This window comes from Melopsittacus undulatus, chromosome 1, assembly GCF_012275295.1.
Source record: "Melopsittacus undulatus isolate bMelUnd1 chromosome 1, bMelUnd1.mat.Z, whole genome shotgun sequence".
Taxonomy (NCBI): domain Eukaryota; kingdom Metazoa; phylum Chordata; class Aves; order Psittaciformes; family Psittaculidae; genus Melopsittacus; species Melopsittacus undulatus.
Genome location: NC_047527.1, coordinates 140,861,833 through 140,879,702, shown reverse-complemented (window position 1 = coordinate 140,879,702; position 17,870 = coordinate 140,861,833). Strand labels below are relative to the sequence as shown.

At 38.0% G+C, this 17,870-nt stretch overlaps 1 protein-coding gene across 2 annotated transcripts in view; it reads left to right on the top strand.

Moving 5' to 3' along the window:
- Positions 1-17,870, top strand: part of PALS2 (protein associated with LIN7 2, MAGUK p55 family member) — a 58,256-nt gene that overhangs the window by 18,272 nt on the left and 22,114 nt on the right. The window contains exon 2 of one of the 2 annotated variants that reach the window (XM_031053529.2): positions 13,799-13,917. In XM_031053529.2, coding sequence (XP_030909389.2) covers positions 13,801-13,917 — 117 coding nt within the window. In that variant the 5' untranslated portion in view covers positions 13,799-13,800. Of the gene's footprint in view, positions 1-13,795; positions 13,918-17,870 lie in introns of both variants that reach the window. The other variant, XM_034062765.1, reaches the window with a different exon arrangement.

Genomic DNA, 17,870 nt, shown 5'->3' with positions numbered 1-17,870 from the left:
TTTTCCCAGTTTCACTCCTGCCTTAAACTTTTTACCTACAAAGTGAGATGCAGAGGGAAACTTTCAGTGAGATTAAGTAGTCTCTGAACTGAAAACATCCCTAGGGAAGTTTTACGTGGTGGGTCTTTTTCCTCCAAGAAAAAAAGGGTATATATAATAATCATATAATAATCAAATATATTTGCTATTTTAAATTAGATTAACTTTCATTTTTTTATTAAAGAATGTGTTAAGATAGTATAACTATTTCCCAAACTGCTTTATTTTGCACTCCAAAAAGCTGTCTTGCATTTGTTTTCTGCATATGAATTTATTGAGCCTTTTTCCAATGCTTGTTGACATTTATAATAGAACCCAAATAAAATATTTTAATGTCTGCATTGATGTAGATCTAATTTACATACTCCAGTGTTTTAGGTTGGAAGAGATAATTCAACAAATACTTAACAATATCGGAAATATGAAACAGGGCATGTGTGAAATGTTAATATATGGATGTGATGTATAAAGGGCATAGGTGTATTTTTGAATTGACTGCATCATAATGGGGCAATCAGATTTTGAAAGTGCTGTGTTTGGATACTTTCATTAAAAAAAGTATTCTGCTGTTGTTACCAAAAAAGTCTGAGAAAGTTTTAATACAGCCTTCACTCAATATCAGAACTCTTCATCATAAAATTCTTAACTGTTAGAATTCCTTAATGTCTCCTACACTTAAACCTATAGAAGGAGGTAGTATTAAAAGCAGAAGTAATATCTGGATGAAAGGTGGTTTCTCATGAAATTCATTGTCTGAGCATCTTCACTGAAGCAGAAGAGAATAAAAACCAAAGTGCCAAAACCTGGTTTGAAGCCTAGAGTAATAGCAGTGGAGCGAAATATACATATAGCATTCTGCACTTAAGGAAGAGGACAGTTTAGCTACAAATTTAAGGTTTGGAGGAGATGCAGGTTCAAAATGATCTTTTGTATTCTTTTATGACAGACCAGTGGATTGAGCTGACAGTATAATGTAGCTGTGAGAAAAGTCAGAATAGATCTTCTGATCTGTCTTTATCAGTGGAAAGGGAAGTATTAATGGTGTTGTGCAAGGCCCTCATGAGACTCTTGTCTGATACACTTTGCACAAATCTGACCATATTGAAAAAGGTGCAGACTGGGAGACGTTCAGGGGAATTATGCTAGTCTTGCTGCTTTCCCAGTCAATACAGAGGAGGATAAATTGCCCTCTATAGTGCAGCAGATTGCCCAATTTAGGTTAGAACAATGAAAATTGAGCATTGTTTGCTAGATGTAAAAACCCTGGCTTAAGAACAGGGAGCAGAAAGAATTGTTTAAACCAAAATTTCTTATTAACCAAGATTAAGGAAACACACAGTTATCTGAAGTGTGGAATTTTTCTTTTTAATGATTTCCTACTGCTATTCTTTTGAATGATCAGGTGCTTTCAGATGGAAGGATACAAGCACCCCTGAGATGGAAACTCCAGTGGAACCAGCAACATCTTTTGCTAGTGATCAGATTCATCATGGGTTTCTGGAGATGCATAGTGGTGTTAATTTGCTGCTCAGCAGAGTATCCAATTTTGTGTTAGAAGCACTTTGTCTTGTTTGCAGATGGACCCAAGCCACATTACAAAATAGCTCTCTAAGTATTCTGAGCCATTGCACTGATAGTAGAATACCTTACAATCCTTGTACATCTTAGCTTTCTTCTTTGAAAATATGCCTGCACAGTGCACCTGGGTGGAAGTGCAAATGGTTGAAGAAACATGTTTGTAGCAGAACTTGAACTTCTTGATTCTTTGTTGCTGCTGGGATGCCTGTTCTTAGAAGTGGGGGACTTCATACAATTCAGAAGTTTTGTGCTTGTCTGCTGTGTCACCTTCATCTGCTATGTCAGTGTTGATTGAAGGCTGGTAACAAGATGGAAGCATGTAACACTGAAAGTGGAATTCTCCTTTCCCTTTGGGAAGGTGTTTGCTATTTCTCATTCAGGCCTGAACTTAGTACTTGTGTCAAGAAGGGATCTCATTTATGGAGATCTCTTCATTGATTTCCAGTTGGCCTTAGGATGAAGTTATCAGTGGGATAAAACTGCATTGATGGTTCTGCAGGACTTCACCTCAGCTTTTCCACCAAGAAATGTGGTGCAATAAAATGAATTATTTTTTTTGTTACACGTAACTTGCTTCTGTCTGTATATGACTATGATCTTTACTTAATGTTGTTAGTATTCTGTCAGTCAGTTATGGTGTCTTCAGGCTGTCACTCTGCAACAGATAAATAATATTGAGTCCTGTGACAAAATTACAGAGGTACAAAGCTTTGTTTCATTGGAAGGATGCACGTTAGAGCTGAAAAATTTAGATACAGAAAAAGGCATACTTCAAAAGCTGTATGTACTTTGTTGCATCTGTTCTGCTGGCATTTTGGACTTCATAAATACTAGCATTAATTGCCTGTGTGACCGCAGAGAATACAAGTTTCTTCATGCAGCTGTTTCTTGCAAAATACCAGGGAAGATGATAGATTTGATCCATTAAGTTCAGCCTGTTCTCTAAGTTGGTGTTGTGGTTTAAGCCCAGCTGGCAACAAGAACCACGTAGCCGCTTGCTTACTCTCCCCCTTCCTCCCCCCACTCCTGGAGGGATGGGGAGGAGAATCCAGGGAATATAACTCCCACAGGTTGAGATAAGAACAGTCCAGTAACTAAGGTATAACACAAACCACTGCTGCTACCACCAATAATAATAATGATAAGGGAAATAACAAGGGAAGAGAATACAACACCTCACCACCCCCCGACTGATACACAGCCCAACCCAAGCAGTGATCTAGCCCTTCCAGATAACTGCCCCCGGTTTATATCCTGGGCATGACATGCTGTGGTATGGAATACCTCTTTGGCTAGTTTGAGTCAGGTGTTCTGTCTTTGCTTCCTCCCGGCTTCCCCTCCTCCCTGGCAGAGCATGAGACTCAGAAGGTCCTTGATCAGAGTAAACATTACTGAGCAGCAACTAAAAACATTGGTGTTATCAGCGCTGTTTTCAGGCTGAGAATAAAAAGCATAGCCCTGCACCAGCTACTAAGAAGGGGAAAAAATGACTGCTGCTGCTGAACCCAGGACAGTTGAGTGCAGTGGAGGATACATCTTGAAATTTGTTGAATTTGCACTGAAGCCTCGGGTACAAAGTAGTATATTAGACTGCATATCCACTGAAGGCATTTTGCCTTCATTTAAAAATAATTTTTAAAATATCCTCTAGTTGCTGAAGTACCAAAGTAGTTGAAGAACTGAGGGAGTACAGTCTTTGTTCATCAAAATTGAAATTTCATCTGGGCTATATGCTAGTATTCATTTAAAATACAGTAGAGTCTGTGTGTGACATCAATACGTACTTCCCTAACATCTGTAGCTGAAAAGTAGGAACATTACAAAAAGAAATAATTTAATTTGGCCTTTTAAAAAGGTTTTTAGTTCACTTGCTTTTACACGCTCCGGTTTGTGCTATGTGGTGGGTGAAGATTTTGCATTAAATTCCTTCCATATTTTATTTCAGACATATTTGCTACTTGTAATTTGAGGCACAATGCTGTTTTTAATTTTTCTTCTCTTGGAACACTTAGGGTTTTTCCTACAATGGATGCCTTTACATGTGCAGCTCTACTTGTCCAGGCTATAGGTAGAGGCTTTCAAAAGTCTAGAATAACACCTATTTTCACTGACCTCCACTGCCACCAAGAGATTACTTAAATGCTTTTTAATAATTTCTTCATTTTCTGGAATATTTGGTCTTCATATTTGTGCAGCTTGGCAGGTGAATAGAAATGCTGATGCTTTGAAGTTTTCTCAAAGATCTGCTCAAATACTTCTTTCCTTTCAAGTGGCAATATATGAACATTTGTAATAGCAGGAGGAAAAGTAGTGTTTTCCTTTAAGTTGTGGCTTACAGTAACTACAATATACAATTTAGAGGGCAAATGGAACTGGTTTCAAAATTTGTCTCCTCAGTACTACCTTTTTGGAAGATTAATCCAAATAGCTAGAGCAAGGGCTTCATATATTCAGGGTAATGTATAAAGTTTTCAGAAACTTTAGAAGTAAATTTATTTGTTGGCAGCCAGCAGTGGTGATGTTCAAATGTTCAGCAAAGATTTACTGTAGTTATTAAGTTTCTGATGAATAGTATTCAGAAGCTGTGAAACAGCATATTAGCAACTTAAAATCAATTCACAAAGTAATTACTTAGAGGCAGAAATGTGTTGTTTTGTTCAAAATGACCACAGTAGCGTAGTTTTCTCAGTGTTGCTTAGTTGTCCTCAAGAAATGCAGGCATCCATAACAGAACTGATGGTGTTTATGGGTTTAAACTACGGCCTTTTGTATTATGAGAAGAGTAGAGATTTCTGTCTTTCAGTATAGTATCATTGTGAGTTTCCAGTATTTATTTAAAGGTAGTATTTACATGGTGTGAAAGAGCAAAGTTCACAAACAGTAATAGTGAACAAAACTTTCTGTCAGAGTGAAAGATGCTGGTAAATAATTACAGAATCACTGAGGTTGGAAGGGGCTTCTTAAGATCATCTTGCTCAGCCTCCCTGCTCAAATAGGATCAACTGGAGCAGGTTGTCCAGGCCTGTGTCTCTTGGGTTTTGAGTATCTCCAGGGATGGTGACTCGACGACTTCTGTGGGTGACCTGTTCCATTGAGGATGAGAGACAGATGACATGAATGGAATCAAGAGAAATGCAGGCTGTAGATAAGGAAAACCTTTTTAATAATTAGGAAGTAGTGGAAGCATTTGCCAAGAGAAGTTGTGTAGTCTCCTTGCTGAGAGGTTTTCAAGACTACTGGGTAAAGCCCTGAGCAGTGTGGTATTCTCTCATAGCTGTCCCTTCTTAGAGCATGAAGTTGGATTAGAGACATTGTGGGGACCCTTCCCACTTAAGTTAAGCTTTCATAACTTGATTCAGTTATTTTTCTGAATGTATTTATGGGAGGAAAATGTTTACTTTTTAGTAGTCATTTGTTTTAACTGATTACCCTCAAACAGTTGCATATGCTGTGATTCAGTAAGAAATGCTACTTTTGTTAGTGGGGCATGAAAACTGTTTAAGCAGAAAAATGAGAAAGTGAATTCTCTTTTTAAATAATTGTACACATGACCCTTTCATAAAGTATCTTAAGCTCTCCTGCCTCTACCAGTATGGCACAATGGAGAAGCAAATTCAGTAGGTGGCTCAGACTACAGTAGAGGAATCATCGTGTAGGTCCTACCGTTTGCTGCAGAGAACTTTTAAACTGTCAGAAAAGGCATATTCAACATATTTGTCTGTGTGCATGTGTGTGCTTCATCAGTTAATCATCATCTGTGCCTAAAGCTTGCATCAATCTTTCTCTAATTAAAATAAAGTCAGAAAACTCGGTAATATTTAAAACATGTATAGGTTTATTTTTAAAGCATCAAGCTTAGTGAACATCAGATTCAGTCAACTGCCTTTGTACTTTACAGTCTTTTTCTTTACAATCCTTTAATAAAGAGAAGCCTATCACAATTTCCTCAGTAATAATTTTAGTGTCTCTCTTATCAATATCTTAGTGTTGGTTGTGATATGTATATTCAAATAAGACTTAACCTTTTAATTCCGCTGGTTTTGGAGCTGTGATGCTTTGTTCCCTTTTTATCTTTGCTGAATTAATTTTAAAATAGTGCTTTCCTTTCCAAAAGATGCAGCTGTGAGGTCCATCTGTTCATCAGAAAATTTGTGCTTCATCTTTTTTTAGACAAACTTCACAGCCTGAAAGAAGTATGGCTACAGTGCTTGGGAAGGGGAGGGGGTTGTTCGCTCTTCCCCATAGCTTTTGTGACCTTAAGAATCATGAAAAAATGGGCATTTAAGATGTAGTTGAGCTAGGTTGATAAGGATAGGGACTGCTTGAGCTTCTATTTATAGTTATGCTAAAATAGCTCAGTTTTGGCTTGCCGGGAGACTTTGAGAAAATGAAGTAAAAAAATTAGTTAACATTTCTAAGCATTTACATTACTTCTTTTCAACATGCAAAAATTCAGTGAGTAGAATTTGAATATCCAGAGGAGCATTCATTCTTATCTTTTCCTCCTTCCTTCACTAATTCACTGCCATATATGCTATTAATTTCTCTGCTTCTGCAGTCAATAAAGTATGCATGCTGTAGACAACAGTTACCTTCATTAAGCAGTCTTACAGTCTTTTGAGAGGAGATCCATTGTATTTACATAACAAGGAAAGGGTCCTGGTTAGGAAATGTGCCTCCATGATGTTACAGTGGACTGCCACCCAGAAATACTTGAGTTAAAGTGGCTTTCAATAGGGCTATAGCTGCAGTGGCCTAACACTTCCTGCTTGGCAGTTGTCAAATAGCCTGGATAAAACCTGTCTAATGTAGATGCAAACTCTCTGGGTGCTTAAGAGCCCAAGTAGCATTGTGTCATTCTGCGATAAGCAATATAGGCATGCCTTGTATGGGGTTATGTAACTGATTTGTAGCTTGGTGTAGAGGAGCAGAGGAGCTAAACTACAATTGTACATCATTTTTATAGTGTTTCTCTGGAGGTATTTCTAAACGTGATCTCTGCTCAGTAAATACAGTTGTTGGCTGTGAAAATGCAAACATAATGTTATATGTGCTCACTGCATAATGCTTTCCCAAAGACTTTTATCTTAAAACCTGGTTTTTGAAGCTTACTCTAAGAGTAGTAATAGAGGGCTTTGTCAGTGTTTCATATATTCTTGGTAAATAGTGTGTTATTGAATGAACTTCTTTGTTTTGGCTCAAAATGTTAAGCTGTTCATAGGTACTCCTTTTCTTAGGCCTGGGCTGCCAAAAATGGAATTTGTAACTGGGGAGAGAAGTGGCCAATACAAAGTAATTTCTTCTTTTTCACCTTATTTTAAATCAGAAATCAATTAAAAAAATCCAACAACAACAATAAAAAGAGCCACCAACCAAAAAAACCCCGAAACCCCACAAATCACATGAGTACAAATGGAAAAAATTGATGCAGTTGTCATTGGCTTAGGGCTGTATGAGTTACAAATTAATCTTTTTTTTTTTATATGCATATTGGGTGTCTTGTGAAACCTTTCTTTCGAGTATATCCCTCTTGGAAAGGTTCTAGATCACAGAAGAAATTGTTTCCAAAGTTTGCATATGTGGTGAGATTTTAATCTAAGTTTCTAAAGTTCAAGTGAAGCACCACCCTCACCAGCAGTCCTTGAGGTATTTATTATACCTTCCTATCTAGATGAGTAGGCCATGTAGAAATAAATATGCACATGTTTATTTAAATATACATAATTTTCTTTTCATTCCTGTTAGTTTGTAAGCTTGGAGATTAATAAAATGAAATTGAGCTAAAAAAAACCTGTGCCAGGCATTCACTCTAGAAAGCTGTGCTTCTCCCCAGTGAGTGACACATTTGTCTTCTGTCTGCAAATCTGGAAAATTTATTTAAATGTATGCTTCCTCCTTCCTTTACATAGAATTAATGTAGACAAGAACTAGGCACTGAAAGAAAGAGTAAATTCAAATTTGATAGAAGAGTCACAGTTGAGAGCTTTATGAAAACCTGTCTTTTTCTTACAAATGCAAGAAGAAAAGAGTTATCATAGTATCTTTTACTTCTAGTTGATCTGAATTTACTATTGTAATCTACAGTATGTAGATTAAACCTTTGAAGCATCCTTTGACTGTCTAAAGAACTACATGTGAATTGGGAGATACTAATTCTGGTTAGCCAATTTGCATTAGGAAGTGGAATTTCTGCATTCTTATGCTCAAGATGCATGCTGTTTGCCACAGGGATCAATTGGCATGTTTTCCTCCACTTTCCCTTTTTGATATGGGATTCAAATGACAAGCTAGTTCCTCTGAGTATGGGGTCATAAGCATAGTTGGATTAAATTGTTCAATGCATGTACACAGCAGACCAGGCTGTTCCTGCTGACTCTTGCTTGAGGCTTTAAGGTTCCTATGGTTATGGAGATGTTCTCTGAAAATTGACTGTGGAAATTAATTCTATGTGCATGTACAATCCCTGTCACCAAAGCCAGGGGCTGGAGTGGAGGGTGGCTCATTGTAATCTCATTTTCTGTTAGGAGTCCCAGCTCAGACTCAGTTCTGTTGTCACTTTTTCTGAAGAATCCCTTTATTTCAACACCTTGCCTCAACTGAGAGCCTCCTGCTGCCGCTCAGTTGCTCCTGTTCTGTCTGGAGGCTATAGTTGGTGTGTGTTTCTTGTCATGTGTGTTTTCTTAGATGGTTTTGTTAACTGCTGTAGTCAACCATGCCCATCTCTTGCTGTCCTCACAAAAGCAGATACTTTTGTGTTGGGATGATAATTTAAAATTTTACCCAGATGGGTCTTTGAATATTGAAAACAGTTTGTCTTCTGAAAGAGAAGGAGGTGTACAGTAGAGGTCTTTAAAGTTAGTATGTTCTTACCAGTTTTCTCTAAAAGATGGGATGAGAGAGGCAAAAGAGACCCAATTAATTTTCTACTGAAGGAGAATCATAGAATCATTGAATAGTTAGGGTTGGAAAAGACCTCAAGATCATCTAGTTCCAACCCCCCTGCCATGGGCAGGGACACCTCACACTAAACCATATCACCCAAGGCTTCATCCAACCTGGCCTTGAACACTTCCAGGGATGAAGCATTCCCAACCTCCCTGGGTAACCCATTCCAGCACCTCACCACCCTAACAGTAAAGAATTTCTTCCTTAGATCCAATCTAAAGCTCTGCTGTTTAAGTTTCAACCCATTACCCCTTGCCCTGTCACTACAGTCCCTAATGAATAGTCCCTCCCCAGATTCCCTGTAGCCCCCCTTCAAATACTGGAAGGCTGCTATGAGGTCTCCATGCAGCCTTCTCCAGGCTGAGCTGCCCCAACTTTCTCAGCCTGTCTTCATATGGGATGTGCTCCAGTCCCCTGATCATCCTCGTGGCCCTCCTCTGGACTTGTTCCAACAGTTCCATGTCCTTTTTATGTTGAGGGCACCAGAACTGCACACAATACTCCAAGTGAGGTCTCACAAGAGCAGAGTACAGGGGCAGGATCACCTCCTTCGACCTGCTGGTCACGCTTCTTTTGATGCAGCCCAGAATGTGGTTGGCTTTCTGGGCTGTGAGCGCACACTGCAGCCAGCTCATGTTCATTTTCTCATTGACCAACACCCCCAAGTCCTTCTCTGCAGGGCTGCTCTGAATCTCTTCTCTGCCCAACCTGCAGCTGTGCCTGGGATTGCTCCAACCCAGGTGTAGGACCTTGCACTTGTCATGGTTAAACTTCATGAGGTTGGCATCAGCCCACCTCACAAGTGTGTCAAGGTCCCTCTGGATGGCATTCCTTCCCTCCAGTGTATCAACCGAACCACACAGCTTGCTGTCATCGGCAAACTTGCTGAGGGCGCATTCAATCCCACTGTCCATGTCACCGACAAAGATGTTAAATAAGACCGGTCCCAACACCGATCCCTGAGGGACACCACTCATTACTGATCTCCAGCCAGACATTGAACCGTTGACCACAACTCTTTGCGTGTGGCCATCCAACCAGTTCTTTATACTTGTTTTTTATTGGGCATTATTCAACAATAAGGAGCACTCCTGACAGCATGGTTTATGCAGTTTGTTCACTGTAGTCCTTAGTTCTTGTATTGCCTCAAATCTAAGTTACAAAGGTCTTCTCCCACTCCCTCCCTTCCTACCCCTATAAGCTCTATCAACATTTCCAGGGCAGATTTGCCAGAGAGGAGATGGGAGGCTCAAAAGGCAATATTTGATGGAGTATTTATATTGGACAGTCTCCAAACTCCTTAGTTCCATCTTTTTATTGTTTGATAGAACCTGATCTTTTAAGTAAAACTTTCCTAAGTGAGCATTTAACATCTTCAGCTTTTATTCCTGCTGTTCAAATATAAGATAGCTTTCTAAAAGAGCTAAGGTGGCTTTGCCCCAGGAAAGAAAAAGTGAAATTGTTTTGAAGATTGCTACTTGAAATTCCATGTGTATCTATGTTATTCTGAAAGATAATTAGAATTAAGCTTGGAAACAATGTATCTCCTGCTTTTTTCATTGAACCACAGAATACCAGGTTGGAAGGGACCTCAAGGATCAGCTGATCCACCTTTTCTTGGCAGAAGCACAGTCTAGACAAGATGGCCCAGCACCCTCTCAGCTGAATCTTGAAAGTGTGAACACTGGGGAATCCAACACTTCCCTGGGGAGATTATTCCAATGGCTCGTTTTGCTTGTTGTGAAAAATTTTCCTCTTGTGTCCAGTTGGAATCTCTTCGGAGTAGCTTTTGCCCATTACCCTCCTTGTCTTTTCCATGTAACTCTTTGGAAAAAGAGAGTGTCCATCTTTGCATTCACCCTTTAAATACTGGAACATGGTGCTAGGGTGTCCCCTGAGCCTTCTTTTCCTTTCATCCAAATGAGTACCCAAAAGCTGATGGGATAAACAAAAATAAGGTCTGTAATACATTTACCAAAGTGTTTCCCCCAGCTTTAAACTGTCTTTGAATAAATCGTGTTGTTTGAAAGTGCACATATGAATATCTAAGGTGTATGTAGGTCAATATGTTGCTTAGAGTTTCAAAGCTATTTTCACATGTGAGCAAATAATAGCATTTCATATTAAACAGGAATTATGCTTGAAGCTGGCCCATGGCTTGCATAATAAATGTAAAACATAGACATTAAAGTACTACAGGAAGTACTCAAGTATCATTGTCTGTTCTTTTGAAATAAAGCAGCTGATGTAACACCTGTTGGAAGATGCTCTTGATCACTTTTTGAAAAATAACACTTGGACATGTTCTGAATGTTTCTGCCAGGTGAATGTAAAGCAGTGCAATGCCATGAAGTGTGTAAATGTTGCTCTAGTTTCTAGTTACCCTGTATTGCTTTGTGGAAGATTCTTAAAGTTTTCTCTCGTAGCTGGTTAAAATAAAGGGGTACTTAACAACATGTATTATTATTTTTTATTTATTCAACTACTTAGAAACCTCTTCCCTTTAAGATGGGGAACTGACTACACTGAGGCAATACAGGGATCTGCACTGTATTCGAACATATAGAATCCAGGGCTAGTAAAGGTACCTTATCCTAACTTACATATGCCTTTTTGGTTTTCTTTCTAATATTGAGCCTATGCTATTTATAGCTAAGAAGACTCTTGCCATGATGGGCTGTACCATGAGAGCAGGCAACCATCAGATGCACAGCAATAGGAAGCTGTTTCTGAAGGCAGCTGATCACCTGGGATGCAAGTCTGCCTTTGTGAATTTTTTTAACTCTGCATGTTGTTAAAGATGTTCACTGCTTTCCAAGAATGCTAAAATGTACTCAAGCAGTTTTTATGCTAGAATTTGAAAATACCCTGTCTAGTTGCAGGAAGCTTGAAAGTGGTTCTTGTGAAGCTTAATGTTGTAATGTTGCTCCTTGCAGTTCCTTCTTGATGCTGAAGTTTTAAGTAAGGGTTTTAGTTTTTCATTAGATCATTCTAAGACAGGCAGACTTCTGAAAGGGTTACATAAGAAACAGCTTATTAACATGGAGATATATAAGGAATGTCTTTTATGCACGCCTCTGTTGGCATCAAGTGCTGGAATTGCAACTGGTAGTTGAGATGCATGCTTTGACCTGAAGGAAGCTTTATATTTTTAGTCAGATTATTTATGAGAACTGAAGTGCTAACCTGATGTCCCTTAAAAACAATTTACATAACTGTTAAAAATGTAAAAAAAGCTTATTATTATAACACTTGCAGTATTTATGCAGCACCATTGGGTAGAAATGTGTATACTTCTGCAAATACTGTTGCTTGCCTGAGTGCATTAAGGGTCATGAATCTGTAACTGGGAATTGAGAAAACATAAAAGAAGGCTGTTGCCTCTGCAGCTGATCTAGTCAAGGTACAGGACATACCTAGTCAGAGGAAGATGTGGTCTATTTACAGGTTGATTTTGTGACTTTAGGTAATGTATGATTGCTAAAACTTCTCTATCTGCTATAAAATAGAAAAATATTGCTTCAAAGTCTGAAAGCATAAAGTGTCATTTTCCCTCCTACTCATGGTTCCACAGAAGCTTCACTTCTTGAAAGTGAGATGTATGGTTAAACCAGGTTTTTTAAAAAATGCAGTCACTTGACATACACTGCTGTAGTTAAAACATGGCACACAAAAGGATTTGATTGTTCAAAAGTCAGCTCCACTTGACAGAAGGAATGACCAGAAATTTTTTATTGGGATGGAATTTCTAGGAAGAATTGAAATTAGAAAGTAGGTGTTGAGAAATGCTGTTTGTTCTGTTACTGTGCAGTGCTTCATAATAGCTTTCATTATAAAGGAATGAGGAAAGTTAAGGGTAAATTCCTGTGTGGGAGAAGGGGCATATAGGCTTTCTAATTCACTTGATATATGCTGCTATGCAGCATGAGGAGCATGGCAGTACACAGGCCTTGTTCTAATGCTTTAGCTGGTTAGGGGATTTCAACAGAAGGGTTTTTTTTTAGTATGCCTGTGTATGTGTCTGAGCATGGATTTGTAACTCAGCAGGAGTTTAGAGTTTAAAGGAATACAGTTAAGAACAAGAACAGTATAGATTTTTCACTACTAAGATAACACTACAAGGCAAGAATGTATAGTCAAACACTGGAAAAGAGGGAAAGAATGACCATTTACCTTGTGAAAGACATCATAACTCCTCAATGGTGCCTCCTTTTTGTGCAGCCTAAGCTGGCATCCATCCACCTCTGCAAGCTTGGGCCTAGCTGATGTAATCTCAGGTACGGGCTGCTGCACACAAGCCCAAATGCATAAGAATGCTGTAATGCATGAATATACTGATCCTGTTGTCTAATGAAAGATCTGCTTTGTTCAACCCTATTTTAAATGAGAGGATTGAAGCACAGAGTTACAAACAAATTCTCATAACTTACCTCAGTGACTTCACAGGACAAGACAGCTAGGATGGTGGGATTATCTGACTACTTCTCATCAGCATTGTTTGCTCTCACCTAAGTTGCTGCATCTCTCTCTGGGAGGCTGTAGATAGCCAGGAAAATCTCCACTGAGGGTACTGGACAGGCATGATATATTTTGCATTGTAGGATAAATTTCCCATTGCAGTACGTTGTGATGCCAGGCTGGTGTTATCATCTGCACCATCTACACTTAGTGCTGGAGTGTAGTACATCAGAACTAGTTGTAAAGGGCTGCTGGGGATGGACAGAAGTGTCCCCAAGGTAAGAGCTGTCTTGAAAGCAAATTTTTGGTTAAAAAAAAAAAAGGAACTACATATTCATTTTAAAAAGTGACATTTACTTATACGAGCATTGTAAAATTTGCAGTTGGGTGGTGTGTGTGTGAGGGCTCAAAACTTCCTCTGGAAGAGAAATGAAATAAAGAATCGTGAATGTGTTTGTATTGTATTGGAAAGATTACGCATACCTTACAGTTTATACTTGTTTGGGTTTTTTAAATCTTGAAGTAGTAGCAAGACTTGAAAGGAATGTGCTGGGCCTGGATTAAAGTTGATTGTGGTGATAAAGATTTGGATAGATCCTTTATTTCCATCTTTCAAACAAAAAAAAGTTCTTTTTCCAGTCTGTCCACTTGTTCTCATTAGACATAGTTGATTGCTTAACATATCTAAAGTTAATGTTGGGGTGGTTCCCAGAGTTTTTGTTATTTGTGCAAGTCTACTTTGGTCAGCGCTTACTTTTTGTTTTTGTTTTGTTAGCAGCCATGCAGCAGGTCCTGGATAACCTTACTGATCTGCCAACATCCACAGGCGCTGAAGAAATAGACCTGATTTTTCTTAAAGGAATTATGGAAAACCCTATCGTAAGATCACTTGCTAAGGTATTTAAACTTGCTGCTTTGAGTAGAATCTGGAAATATTTTAACTCTTAAATTACTGTGTTGAACACTGAGTATGAATTGGTATATTCATACATATTAACAATGGCTGTTATGTATTTTGCATCTTATTAAAAAACTTGAAGGTGAAGATTTGGTATATGTAATTTCTGTGCACGCTAATGTATTTTTAGATGGAAGATTCTCAAGGAAGAACAAAAATTCAGAGACTCCAGAAATAACGTGGTAATGTTATTTATGAAGAAAATATCAAAATACTTGAAATTAGAAGCAGTTGGTTTTAATATAGTCTTGTGACCACTATTGTGTGCAAAACCCATACACGTACTGACTTAGCATTTTTGCCAAAGGTGAAAATTGAGACCAATAACTTTCTTCCATGGCATAAGTAAGCTTTCTTTTTGTTTTTGGCTCAAAGTGACTTTCTCATCAGCCCAGTGAAATAGTCTTTCCATGCCCTATCCTGGATCTCAGAAAGTAACAGTGGTACCTTGTCAGCTCTCTGAGACATAGGCTATCCTTAGATTTTGTCTTGCATTATGAAAATCTTGTATTTATAGATGGTAGTCATCAATTATGAGTATGTAAGGTGATACGGTCACCATGACAGATATTTACAAAAAATCTTTGGATTCTGTAATTCAAATTACAGAAGCTGATCTTACCAGTAGGAGATGCAGTCACTATTATTCAGAATTTATATTCTTAATCTTCATAAAAGTAAGATCCTTTCATGAGGAAAACCCAGTTCACTTAAATATAGCCATCTCTTTAATATGAGCAGACATCTGAAAGCAATGCCCTCTAGGCAGGCATGAAATACTCTGTAAAACTAAAGGATTGTTGTGCAGCGATTTTGCTCAGTATAAAACTCTGGAAAGGAAAATCTCTCACAAAAATTCATACAATGATTTAGTTCTATTTAGCTGTTCAAAATCTTTTTTGTAAGTGGAAGACATTGCATAGTAATAAACTTAGAAATAATGGAAGTGTCTCATCTTCTAGTGTGATGACTGCAGAGAGAAAGATTTGTGTGCTGACTTGGCCAGAGTAAGTTAAAGCATTTTCTTTCTTAGAGTAGTTTCCATCTTTGGTATCTGCTGCAACGGACATCTTTAATTTAGTATTTATCATGAAGAAAAAAGTTCATTGCAAAGCATTCGTTTTTTTTATATCAATAATTTTTGCTTTAATGGCCAAATACAATTATGTGGAATTTAATGACTAGCAGGTGTAAAAAAGTGCTTGTAATGGAAATAGGTTCTTAACTATAAACTTGCTTGATCTAAAATGCTGAAAGGTTTTAATTGTGTCCATGTGGCATGACCACACTCATATTTTCTTTTGTAATTATTTTGGAATCATACCCAAAATCTCAGTCCTAACCAGCAGAGCTAAATAAGGACAAGATCAAAATGATAGCACATTTCATTAAGTGTTTATCTTTCATATGCACCCATTTGTCCCTAAAAATTCATAAAACTTCTTTTCCTATTAGAAGAGCTAGTTTTAACAGAGCAGACAATTCTCAGGACACTGAGATAGTCAGCTCATTTAAGCAGATTAATTTTGGACCAGGCCAGAAATGCAAATTTTTTTATTTTCCTTTACTAGTGAGTTATTAAGACTAATAATTATGTAAAGTATTCCAAAAAGGACCAAAAGAAACTTGGGGAAACGTGCCATACAAGCTTATTTTTTTCTTTTTAGTCCTTAAAGATATAGAGCCAAGCAATAAGCATACTAGTAAGTTTATAATACTTTGCAATGCAAAGTTTGGCTAATCTTTTAAAACTGTCTTAAGTTCATTTCACACCTTTTTCTGTCTAGAGTAAAGGCATCATGGTAGAAATTACAGATTTTTTTTGGGGACAGGATTCTTTCACTGTACCATTCTACTTTTCATGAGTGGTAGGGGAAGTTGTGATCACTGTAAAATGTATGATTTGTGTGTTACTTACTGGCATTTATAGAATCATAGAATAGTTTGGGTTGGAAATGGACCTCTAGAGATCGTCTAGTCCAAGTCCCCTGTAGTAAGCAGGGACACTTTCCGCTACTACATTAGGTTGCTCAGAGCCCCATCCAACCTGGACTTGAATGTTTCCATGGATGAGGCATCTACCCCCTCTCTGAGCAACCTGTTCCCATGTTTCACCACCCTCATTGTAAAAAAATTTCTTCCTTGTATCTAGTTTAAATCTACCCTCTTTCAGTGTAAAACAGTTACCCCATGCCCTATTCACTACAGGCCCTACTTGTCCCCATCTTTCTTATAAGTCCCCTTCAGCCTGCAAGCTGCTATAAGGTCTCCCTGGAGCCTTTTCTTCTCCAGGCTGAACAAGCCCAACTCTCTCAGCCTGTCTCTGTGCGATAAGGTGCTCCAGCCCCCTGGTCATCTTTGTGGCCCTTCTCTGAACCTGCTCCAACAGGTCCATGTCTTTTCTGTGCTGAGGTTTATGTTTGATCTTAAACTAGCCTTTAGAATTGTTACGCTCTTTTGAAAACAGTTGTTGAATTTGGAACAGACGTGACTTTTACTGTTTCAGTACTGAATTGTCTTCTCAAAATGCTCTTCTGGAATGGTAATTATTCTTTTGACCTCAAAACTTGTATCTTCTTCTCCGCAGTCACACTTGCTTTTGGTAGTGTAGTATAGTCTGCAGCATACCAGGTGGGTGCCTAACCCGGACCAAGGAAACATTTTAGGAGTAACCTATAAACATTTAGTCCAGTATTTAGGATGTCTGATTGTTGGAGGAAAAAGCTTTAATATTTGAATTTTTGGCAAGTATAACAAATATTGAATGCATCAAAAGACTCAATTCAGTATCACTATTTCTGAAATGAAAAATAATGGCACTGTTAGGTATTCTTTTTTTTTTCACTTTTTTAATTATTCATACCATTTTATGACCTGCTACTTCAACATATCTCAGAATCAGAGGTTGTTCGTTGTTAAACTTTCAGTTCCCCAGAATATACATGGCCTTGATTTTGGAATGGAGGGTGAGGATATTTGAATTTAGATTATACTCTATTAGTGGTAGTATTTTAAAGAAAGTGAGTGAGAAAAAAGGTGACCCATATTCTCTAATCTTACAAAGGTTTTGCAGTTGGAATATGTTTAAAAATCAGTAGGTTTGTGTTTTGATTTGCTGTAAAAGAAGTTAACATTAATAGAATGGTATTCTTTACTGTATGTATTATGTGCAAAATAGCATTCCCTTATTAAGGAGAATGTGTGTAGGTGCCAAGCTTCGCATGTCTTTGTAATCATGTTCATTTGTTTTGTGTGTGTTGGTGTTGGGGAATGTTGGAAATGTCTCTCTCTATGTTAAGTTAGCCTCCAAGTGTTCGATCATCAGTCCTGCAAGAAATACCATTTTGTAGACATGAAGTAGAATACTTGGATGATTTCAGGAAAAAAAGGTTTCTGGTTTTAGCAAAATTTTATTTTAACATGTTTTAATGCACTAAGAAGAAACACATGTGTGCACATACCTTCAAATTATAGATATGGGAAGTATAGGTACATGAATCCCACATATATTGTTATTTTTTGTGTTTTCACATGCCAAAGCGATTGTTCTTTTTTGAACTTCTTGTTGCTATGCTGTTGCATTCTTAATTGAGTGCATTGAGAATCTTGGTTATTTTTGGCCTCCTCTTGTCCCCTCATTTTATGATCACAGCACTGTAAATTTTACGATACAACACAATAAATAAGCTTTATGAGATATTTCTCTTGTTTCTCAAACCTCCTACCTTTAAACGAATTGAAGTATCTGCAGTGTTTAGGAAAGGATTATGTCTGCAGCAGTAGCTCTAGAAAGAGATTAAAAGCTAGCACAGAATCCCAGAATGGTTGAGGTTGGAAGGGTCCTCTGGACGGCATCTGCTCCTTCTCACTTGCTCAAGCAGGGTCAACAGGA